This window comes from Ctenocephalides felis, unplaced genomic scaffold (genome assembly GCF_003426905.1).
Source record: "Ctenocephalides felis isolate EL2017-DRISC unplaced genomic scaffold, ASM342690v1 CF-g0.4_SCAFFOLD_01492, whole genome shotgun sequence".
NCBI classification, from domain to species: domain Eukaryota; kingdom Metazoa; phylum Arthropoda; class Insecta; order Siphonaptera; family Pulicidae; genus Ctenocephalides; species Ctenocephalides felis.
The window spans coordinates 45,217,121-45,229,072 of record NW_020537646.1 but is presented as its reverse complement, the minus strand read 5'-3'; the positions used below and the strand labels follow the sequence as shown (position 1 = coordinate 45,229,072).

The 11,952-nt window shown below is 27.7% G+C and overlaps 1 protein-coding gene across 1 annotated transcript; it reads left to right on the top strand.

Moving 5' to 3' along the window:
- Positions 1–5,716: 5,716 nt before the first annotated feature.
- Positions 5,717–10,351, top strand: LOC113369779 (glutamate--cysteine ligase regulatory subunit-like). The gene is made up of 4 exons (XM_026610350.1): positions 5,717–6,014; positions 8,365–8,760; positions 9,665–9,845; positions 10,045–10,351. The coding sequence occupies exons 1-4, from the start codon at positions 5,907–5,909 to the stop codon at positions 10,185–10,187; spliced, it is 828 nt and encodes a 275-aa protein (XP_026466135.1). The 5' UTR covers positions 5,717–5,906; the 3' UTR covers positions 10,188–10,351.
- The last annotated feature ends 1,601 nt before the right edge of the window (positions 10,352–11,952 follow it).

The window sequence follows — 11,952 nt, the reverse complement described above, 5'->3', positions numbered from 1 at the left end:
TAAATATTCTTAATTATATTTGACGTGAAATCAAAGATGAAATCCTAGAATTAACTTAGAATAATTGAAATTTTACTTATTTTTGTATATCTTCCACAACCTAATATAAAATTAGAAGTTAACATAATAAATCAAATATCTAGAGAATTCTAATATCAAAATTCAATTAGTGAGTCAATTGCAATTTAAAACTTATATTTGCTCATAAAGCTTGGAATATTTTTGTATGTGAAGATTTGGATGTGATACTCAATTCTCATAATGAGGCGGAAATTATGTATTTTGTAAAAAGTTATTTTGTTTTACATAAACAGTCTAAAATAAAATAATTTAAATGCAAAATTGTACGAAGCTAATTTGAACAATATTGTGTTTAGCAGTTTAAATATTGTTATTTTGAATATTGTACGATTATCTATATTAATACTTTAAACTGAATTAGTATTAAGCATATCATGGTAATCAATTATCTAATAATAAACTTAACATGTTAAATAAAAGCAAGTTGTTTTACTTTTGTTTTATGGATCCACCATTTGAAATTAATATTAAAAGTGCTTTTAGATAAACTATTAAGCAAAAAAAAATAATCTGAAATATAGAGCAGACTGTAAAGGATTTTGATAGAAAAATCATGTGAAAATCATTTAAATGTGTGCAAAAGATTTTTGAATTCGCCCTGCAAAACGCAACACTTAATGCATGGGTTTACTTGCTGGGCAAGCTGGACAACTGTTCCAAATATTTATTATAAATAGCAATCAAAATGATTAGTGTAAAAGTTTCTTCAAAATAAAGATCCGGAATCAAAATTCTCTACAGAGATCTAACTAATAATTTGATGAGTTAATTGCAAATTATTCATGTTTAATGGCTTCTGATTAAAAATAAGCTATATTAAGGAATTCATTGAAAAAGAATGTTCACTTGACGACTCGAAAATAGGGTAGTGAAGATAAATTTAGAAAATTGGGAGAAATCCTTTTTTTTAAAGACGAAAGCGATTATAGTGGCATTAATTAATATTTTGATTGTATATGCTGATATATAAGTTGTACACTAAATATAAAGTGATGGTTTGGATTGACCCAATTTGAAACCAACAGCGAATTTGAATTTGGACAAGGATGCAGTAAGTTATCCAATTTGTGAAATCATTATGGAGCGTCTTGTCAACATGACAAAAAATCACTGAAAAAAAGAATTAAATTACCATCATAAAAAACGCAGAAGATCATGGTTACAAATGTTTTGAAGTTTATTATGATCAGTTGTTTGAACATAAAATAGCCATTGAATTTTTGTACGTTTGTATAAATAGTTCAGACACTCTAGAAATAAATTTGTAATGACATCACTCAGTTGCGCAATCACAAATGTTTGCTTGTAATGATGACACATATAAATATATACAAGTAATTATCTTTTTGAGTAATAGCCAGCAAGCTAGCGTAACATATTTAGAAATAATAAACTAAATATTTATCTCAGTATTATATTAGCAATGTTCGTTTTTTAGAATGTTCCTTAAGACCATGAATTCTATCACCATACAAATTATCATCAAACTCAAAGTTTTAAAATCGTTACAGCCGATTTTGGCGAAATGTCGATCAAAAATAAAATGATGGCTCACGCACAAATATTTTTTTCAATTTTGGTGTCAACCGACTCAGAATGACTTGAAACGTGGAGCAAACATAAAGTTAGCAAATGACATTACCCAGAGTAAAGAAAACTTCTCTTTCGGGTTCAAACAGTTCAAAAGCTGTTTTTTCGTTAAAAAAGATGAATTGCAATTTGACAACCAAAATGAAAACTGATGGAAAATAATAAGTGAACAAAGTGCAACATAAAATTGTGCGCTGCTAAATGTAAATGTATGATAGGATTTTATATTACTTCAATGAGATTTTATTACCAGACCACTTGCTGCATCTTTCGATTTATTACAGGAGAAAACAATCTAAAACTTATTTTTCAAATATTTCCAGATAACCATTATATAAGGATCACATAGCGTTATGTTTGATGAGATTTTTAAAAATTTTATCGGATGGTTACCGACTCTCTTTTTATTACGGACGCTAATATTTTATAAGATAAGGGTCCTGATTACGGCAAAGCTATATCAATTAGTAATGACTCATTAATATGAATTATATTAATGATAATATATTATTCGTGATAATATATAGTTATTAGAATGCTATACAATCGATGCAATTGTTGTTTTTAATTAAGATAGGAATTAAATGATATATTATTTATTTATTGATGAATATACTTGAATCTCTGTTCTTGTAGATATCTGTATTTTATAACATCCTGTAGGGTAAGTCATGGTAATCGCAAAATCGAAGCGAAAGTTTTTATATTCATATCTTCACGTTTCAAGACATTTTGCCATACCAAAAAAATGAATCTTTGGATATGTGGGTAGTATATAATATACTACCCACATATCCAAAGATTCATTTTTTTGGTATATACATATATACTGTATATATGTGTGTAATGTGTATATATGTGCATGCTTGATATAAGTGAGACGTGTCGATTAGTTTTTGGCAAAATCGTTTCCAGCCGTTTTGAAGATACGGGGCGAAAAGTGCCAAAAATAGTAAAATATATTTTAAGAGAATAGAGTGTCCGTTTCGAACGATGTGAAAACTGCTAAGCAGCGCAATCGCTTCGAGAAAGATTTAAAAAAATCAAATATTTTCAATAGTTTTTAAAAAATTGAAAAAAAAACTATTTTCAAATAATTTTAAAATTAAGAAAAAAAGCTTTTTCTAAAGAATTTGCCTGAAGGGGCACAACTAGTTTATCCGCCTAAAAAAGGTGATTTTTGGGAATTTATATTAAAAAAACTACTTTATCGATCATTTCCAAATTTTAGGAATATATTCATACATGTTTTAAGAATACAAAGTAAAATTTTTGAAGAAAAAAATTAAATATTTTTTAAGTTATCGTCGATCTCCAAAGGCGCGACAAAAAATAGGCCCATCACTGCTGCTGTTATTCCAGCCTTCTACGTGGATGAAATTAAAAAAAAAATTCTCGTTAAACTAGATAATATTGTCAGTAAAATGAACTACGATAAAGAAAAAAATTCAAAAATTAACAAAATGACGGCACTTTTTTAAAAAAAGTCGAATTTTACCCAAAATTTTGGTCGTTTTTGGACTGCCAAAATTCGATTTTTGATACAATCAAAAAATCGATAGTTCATTTTACGGAGAACTATATATAGAACATGCAAAAAAAAATTGATAGTAATCGGATCGTTTGTTTTTGAGTAATCGCTACAGCAAATTCGGAAAATGCTGTTTCGAGAAAAACGCGTGCTATACTATGTGCTATATATATGCTTATTAAATGGCTGTAACTCAAAAAGATACTATAACTATAACTATATTTAAGATATCGATTTAAAATTTTGGTATGTTATTTTTAAAGGTATAACCTATTGAAATATGGAAAAATTGAAAATTCGATTTTTTGAAAATTTCACACTAGTTGTTCCCCTTAAGGCGCTATGCCATGCACCACTAGTAAGAAGAGACTAGTATTTATTATTGTATTTTAACAGAAATCAGAACCTTATGTCTTATAAGCCGTTGGGCTGAAACTTCTTGCGTATTTGTTAGATGGTGACGCTTAACCCAGCAGCTGATCCATCCATATTTGATTATTTTAGAATTTATCTAATAGGGCTGAGTTCTTCTTCAATTTTGCGCATCAATGCCCGAGAAAGGCTATTTTTACTTTTATACGGAATGGATATCATCAACATCGACAAATGGAAATTGATGAGAATATCGAAACAAAATAAGGCACTGAGAATAACGGTAGGAAATCGAGAATTGGAAGACTTGGGAAGCATCCTGACAAGAGACTGCACGATGAAGATCAGGGTAAGAATCGAAAACGCCAAGACGGCATTTACGAAGAAGGGAACGCTAGTATCCAACAAACTGGGTCTCGACTTGTGGAAGAGACTAATAGAGAATAGCTCTATATGGATCAGAGACATGGACTCTAAGATACGCCGACAAAATCTGTCTGGACGGCTTTGAAATATGGTGTTGCCGCGATAGGAGAACATAAAATGGACAGACAAGTAAATAAATGAAGAAGTCCTGAAAAGAGTGGCAAAGAAAGGACTCTTCTGAGCACGATCCGGAAAAGAAAGAAAAATTCGATCGAGACAATTCTATAAAATGAGTAAATTCATTCTATAAAATCGGGGCCATTCTATAAAATAATACATTTTTCTTTCCAAACTCCTACACAAAGTCGTGGAAGGTAAAATAGAGGGACTAAAAGGATTGGGGAGAAGAAGAAAACAGATGGTTGGTGACTTACGCGAGAAAAGGTAATACTGGGAACTGAGAAGCCGAAGCACACAACCAGAAAGCATTGAAGAAGGATTTGGAAAGAAAAATTCATAATATAAATGTGAATGAAAACTGATTAATGGTAATGGGAATAATAAACAAGAAAGGCAAAAGGAATCATTGATTTGTGGGGCTCTTATACCATGGACCTGCTTCCGGACAGACCCATATTTGTTAACTTCCCATAGTGTAAGTTATTGTGATCGTCCAAAAATCGTAATTAAAATTTTTTGCACATCTTTCACGTTTTCTGAACATTTTGGCATACCTTAAAACAAATTGATTGGTGCGTATGTATGTATGGATACAATTTTTCGTCCACGTTTTCCGGCGCACGGATCAACCGATTTGAATAGTTCAAAAAATATTCGATTCCTATTAATAGGAAGATATGCTGATTAGTTTTTGTCAAAGGCAGGTTCAGCCGTTTCGGAGATACGGAGCAAAGAGTGCAGAAAATAGAAATCGAGATTCTGAGAGAAAGGAGCATCAGATTTGATTGATCCAAAAAAAACATTCAATTCGTAATGATATGGAGACGTGGTGATTAGATTTTGGCAAAGGCAGGTTTAGCCGTTTCGGAGATACGGGGATAAATATGCAAAAAGTGGCATTTTTTGAGAGAACTAAGCATCCAATTTGAATGATTAAAAAACTTTCTGCTTGTGTTGATGAAACGCTTGTTTTTGGGGAAAGAAATTTTTTTATATCATTTTTTTTAATTACAAAAAAAATGTTTTTGAATATCGAAAAATAATTCGAATTTTATTTCTAATTCTAGCTAAAGTTCTAAACATCACTTATATACTTTAAATAAATAATTTAGTTTATTTACTTTATAAAATAAAAATAATGAAAGCTAAAGCTACATTATTTACAATAATCTATTTGAAAACATTTAATATTTTTCGAATATTTTATTAAGGTACGGGAAGTTCCTGCAACTTGCTTTAAAGCATGATGCCATACATCACTATTATTATTATTATATCCAAATGAAAATTGATATCACTACTGCTCGATATCGGGGTTGTCCAGGTAGATATTGAATTAAATATAATAAATGAATTGAATGAATTATAAATATTTGCAAACACAATATGTAATTAAACATAAATTTTATGAAACGACTCAAAATTTCGTTACCTGATTTGTGATCCAAATGAGCAACCTTCCATTCCTTGTGATCGAAAAAAACTTTATTTGATTCAGATGATTGCATAAAGGTGTGTTATAGAATATTTACCAAGATATTGTCCTTCCTCAGTCAAAAACACAAATTAAAATACTGTATAAATCAGTTATTTTGCTCAGTAATATTTCAAACATTGCGCAAGACCATTGTCAGTTTTGTACAAAAAGTGAGGTTAAACGTCACATGTAACATCAAACCCGTCAGCCGTCAGTGACAATTAGAATTGTCAAAAGTGAGCAGCTCTTGCATTCTGCTTGTCAAATAATCGATCAAATAAAATTACAAAATAATAACAAGTTATTAAAATGCTCCCAAATTTACCACAATGTGTTACTGTTGTGGTAATCAGTACTGGAAATATTTTAAATTTGAGTGAAATTAAGAAAAAGGCCGGACAAAAACCACACGAAGAGGTGAATGGAATTTGAAAATATTTGTAAAAAACCATTGTACTAAATATTGTTTACTAATGATTTCTTCATATTGTATACATAACACTGTTAGTTTTATTAGTTCTAGATTATTCTTCATGTTACAAATGTCTTGAATAATTTATTAACATTTTTCAAGGGCACAGGTATATAAATATATGCATGATGAATGGTGGTCAGAAATGGACAGATAGTTAATAATGATTTATAACACTTTATTTTAGAATTTATATTTGCTAGTCAGTAAAGTGTTCGTTTGAAATACCTTATCATAATTCATTATCTCACAATCATTTTTAAAGATAAACTGTTAATAAAGTAAATAAATAATGTAATGAAAACTCTTATAAATTCAAAATGTAATAGAAACATGTACTATATACTGTCCCAGATAATTCTTTTAAATTTATGATTTAATTTTGATTAATGTGGATCAACTTGCTTATTATGAATTTACACGATAAATGATTATTACATATTAACATTTGCAGTGGCAAACTACTTGTTGAATTTAATGTAATGATTTAATTTTTAATGATTTGGTTAACTTGCTGATTATAAGTTTGCACGATAAATAATCTGATAAGCAAGCACTTTTCTCACAATCATTAGCTGTTAATAAAGTAAATAAATAATGTAATTAAAATTCTTATAAATTCAAAATGTATTAGAAACCTTTAACTATTTACAGTGCTAGATGATTTGATGAAATTTAGTATAATGATTTAATTTTGGATCAACTTGCTGATTATGAGTTTGCACGATAAATGATTATTACATATTACATTTGCAGTGGCAAATAGTTCGATGAATTTAATGTAATAATTAATTTTTTAATGATTCGGTGATTATAAGTTTGCACGATAAATAATCTTATAAGCAAGCACTTTTCTCACAACCATTAGCTGTTAATAAAGTAAATAAATAATGTAATTAAAATCCTTATAATTCAAAAATTATAAGAAGCATGTAACTATTTACAATTCCAGATAATTCTAATAAATTCAATATAATGATTTAATTTTGGATCAATTTGCTGCTTATGAATTTACATGATAAATTATTATTACATATTAACATTTGCAGTGGCAAATTATTCGAATGAATTTAATGTAATGATTTATTTTTTAATAATTCGGTTAACTTGCTGATTATAAGTTCGCACGATAAATAATCTAAATAAGCAAGCACTTTTTATAAACTCAAATTATATTAGAATCATGTCATTCACATGATTTTTACAGTTACAGATAATTCAATAAAATTAATCTGATGATTTAATTTTTTATGATTTGATTAACTTGCTGATTATAAGTTTGCACGATAAATAACCTGAATAAGCAGGCAGTTCTTGAAAAACTCTAATTATATTAGAATCACGGCATTCACATGGCTTTTACCGTTGCAGATAATTCAATGAAATTAATCTGATGATTTAATTTTTAATGATGAGCATTAACTTACTGATTATAAATTGCACGAATAATTATTTCATAAACAAGCAGCCTCATGCCTTGCATAATGAATCTTTTAATAAACAAGCACTACTTATTAACTATATTAGAATTAGAATTCAAACTATATTAAAACCATGTAAATGTTTACCATTACAAGCGATTCAATAAATAATGCAATGATTTCACTTTTAACAATGCTTGTTATAAGTTGCATGATAATTTAGGAGACAAGCACTTTTTATAAACACAAATTATATTAGAGCCATGTAAACTTTTACAGTCAAACATAATTTAATGAAATTAATGTAATGATTTGTAATGATGGTGTAATGATGGGCATTAACTTCCTAGTTATGCGGTGCTCGATAAATAATTTAATAAACAAGCACTTCTTTTCTCAAATTATATTAGAACCATGAATTTAAAGTAATATTTTATAATGCAGATTAATAATTCAAATTATCACGAAGTAGACTTTAATGCAATGATTTGATTTTGAATGAAACGGATTAATTTGCTGCTTAAAAATGCAAATGCTGCATGATAAATGATTTGTTAAACGAGTACGTCTTATTAATTTAAATTATACTAAATCCATGTGAACTTTCACAGTTACAAATACAATGAAATTAATGTAATTATTTAATTTTTAAATATGATTAATATTAAATTAATATTATGATTTTGCACGATTAGAGAAATTTGCCATCAAACATATAACTTTTTTTTTTTAGTAATTAATATAGTATAATTTTCAAAATGCTTCTATTTACGGACTATAATGTTGTTTTTAATGTAGTATAATTTTTAAAAATGTTTTTACTGACCATAATATTATTATTAAACAATATATTATATCTTTCTGTTATTTTTAGCTACTGGATAGTCTAACGATAACACTGCAGAACCCTTCAGTAAACAATTCAGAAAAAACAAAGGCCGTAATATCAAGAGCAGATGATGACTTACATGCTAAAATTACAGAACACGAAAGAAAAAGCTTAAAAATTGGTGTAAAATTATTTCTCAACAAAAATTGTATAGAATCAATAACAGAAGCTATCCAAAGTGTTTTCAAGCTGTTACAAGTAGATACAATTGATAATCTCATTTTGGCATTTCAACCAGCTAATAATGCAACTGATACAATAAAAATGTCTAACGATGATAGTAAGATGGCTTTTAATAATGGTCTAATTGGAGCAGGGTCTGCTTTGAAAGATTTAAAGAATTTGTGGAGTGCTCTGGAAGAATATGCCATATCTAAACAGGTAGTATATAGATTACTGAAACAGAAACAGGTAGCAAACAATAAAATATTCAAAACTTGTGGTACTTTACCAAACAAATCTTATGAAAAAACATAATTAATCTCAAACAAATTGGAGAAAAAAAATTACAACATTGATTTAGAGATTCTAACAAACCCTTTTTATTTACATTGTGTTATTCATCTTTCATGAATTTTAATTCTTATGGACAAAAATCTTGATTCAAGAATATAATTTATTAGTTTTTACTGCAAATATAACATTTGCAAGTTAAGTTGAAGTTTTGTCAAATGTAAAGGCTATAACTCGATATTATTTTCTTTATTAATATATTTAATACTTCAACTACTGAAAGATAGTTTAGGATATATATTACGCTGAAATAATTCTGATTCACTTCACTTAAAATGACGAAGAAAACAGAATTGATTAAGGAACGTTTTATATTTTGTGATATGACATTTTATTATAAATTGAAAATGAAAACATGCAAATAAAATATTATGTTTTGAAAATCGTAACAATATGTATTGTCGTCTGTTCAATCATAATTATAAATAAACATGTTATGATTCAATATTAAGATTAACTCTAAAATCAATTATTTTCTTTCACAATAAAAAATATTAAGAGCATTGTACTGCAATGGGAATGGCACTGGGTTTAGTATACATTATTTATGAATTTTACCAGAATAACATTCATTTTATTGTCAAATAAAATTTTCTGCATATTATTTGGAGTCTCAATTTACTCAGTGAATTTACTGGAAATATGCTGTAAGGTTTTATTTTACATTGAAATTATCTTTTATATCAATAACTATACATAATTTACTTTAATACTGATATTTCTTCTTTTTCTGCAAGACTATGAAATTACAATTACCTATAATGTTTTTCAGATATTACAACTTGGCATTGCGGATTTAGATGCAGACACTTTGGGAGCTTTATATAACAGTGCCAGGGTGCCTCCATGTATAGCACAAATAAATTTGAGTGCGTGTTGTGTAGTGCCGTTAGATTTGCAAACATTATGCAAGGAGAAAGAAATTCAATTGCTAACACACAGCGATCCTTCAGGTAATAACTCATTATGAAATTGCTTTTAAATAAATAAATTGAGACAAAATAAGAGACAAAACAATTAATCATTTCTTTCATAATTAATATTGTTATGTACTTCTAAACTACATTTGGTTTGGAAAATATGTATAAATATTTTTAATATGTATTATTTTCCACATAATAATGTCTATTGATCTATATTGCATATTTTCAGAGTTATTAACAAATGAAACTATGCAGTCGTTGGGAATTATTAATGCAGGGCTATGTTGGGCTCTGAGGCACCAAGTTCACATAAAATGTAGAGGAGTCCTAGCATCAAAGGGATATGTATTAGGATTCTGTAAAGAACAATAATTATTTGTATTTTTTTCACAAGTAATGTGGTGAAGGTAAACAAATTTTATTTAAGAATTTTAATACTTAGAAAAGAAAAGATGTATTAAAAGCAAATATATGTATATAATTGAATCAATTTATACCATGAAGAAATATATGTATTTTAAATGTAAAAAATTATATGCCTGAGAATTGCCTAAATTTTTACAATATTTTAAAATAATAATTTGTAAAGTGATAGATATATTTTGTTACAAATGTTTTTAAAAATGTAGATATTTTATATACCAAAAATATGTTTTTGTTTTTTATATATTTTAATGTATATAATTTTAATCAGACTTATGTATCTTATAATTGTTTTATACTATTATTACATTGCCCTTGTAATAATTGGAAATGCTTTAATTTAGTTCAGATAATCATATAATTTAATGATTATACATTTATATTGCATATTTAATTAACAATGGAAAGCCTTTATTTATGTAATACATATTGGTTTAATAACTTGATTGAGGTAGTTATTAAATTAACCGAAAACATTTTATTACACTTTGGATCTAGCAGAAAAGTAGTAAAAATTCTACACATGCTTCACAATCAGATAATTTCTAAATTTTAATGAAATATGGATTTATAAAATTAAATTAGTGATTTTAATTATTTATGCATGATACATGAAAATCCTCAAAATATTTTGCTTATATTTTTAATTAATTATCTGTTACAAGTATTATTATTTAATATAAAAGTTGATTCAGTTATGACCAGCATTTATGGTATAATTAAAATTGTATGTGATGCAAACCATAGAAATGGCCTAACTGGGTTCAGGACTTTACTTCTTTATGTATACAAAAATATTTTTAAAATAGAAAAGTAGATAGTTGAATTTGTTAAATATATAGCACCCTTGAATTTAAACATTCCTTATTAAAATGTACTTATCTTCTTGTTCAAGAAAATAATAAAGTAAATAAAAAAATTCTGAAGTATTTCAATTAAATATTATTTTAGGACAGTACCATAACGAAAAATTGCTTACTATCACATTCCATTGAATCGATCACCCTGTTATTGAATATTAAAAGAGAAAATTATCTACAAACAATGCCGATAATACAACAAAAGTCAGAAAAAAGAATCCGCTAAGAAAATATGTACTACTTCTGCCTGCGTATAAGCTACCCTATTACAAATATGAAATACATCAAACGTTCTGAGAAACAGCACCATACAAAATCATCTGCATAATTGACAAAAATACATTCAAGAAAGAACAATAAAGTGATAGCTCGTAAAAAACGGTTTCAGTGTCATCAAAATCTATGTGGGCACTATTTAATTTTTCGGGCTGCAAAAGACGAATTGGACACAAAAGGATAAAAAGGAAAACGATGACGGCAAAATGGTCAGAGACTACCTTGTAATAACTTAGCTTATAAAATATAAAAAAATCATTGAAAATTTGTATAAAAAGGAATATTTTCTAGAAAACATTATGATCAAGCATGTCGAGCAAAAGAAAGGTGGATTGAAAAAAGGGAAGGATGTCATAAAGAGAAACGCTACCTAGTAGCAGCAGGAATAAGTAGGACAGCAGCAGATTAAGAATACCATCACAGTGCTGAACAGAATATACGGAATCTGGGAATAACCAACGAACATTTTTATGTGGATGATTATAATTTAGAGAAAGGACATTTTGGCGATCAGCATGGTTTCGCACGTCAAAAAAGTTCAATACAAAATGTTCACTTAACGAGTCAAAAATAAGGTG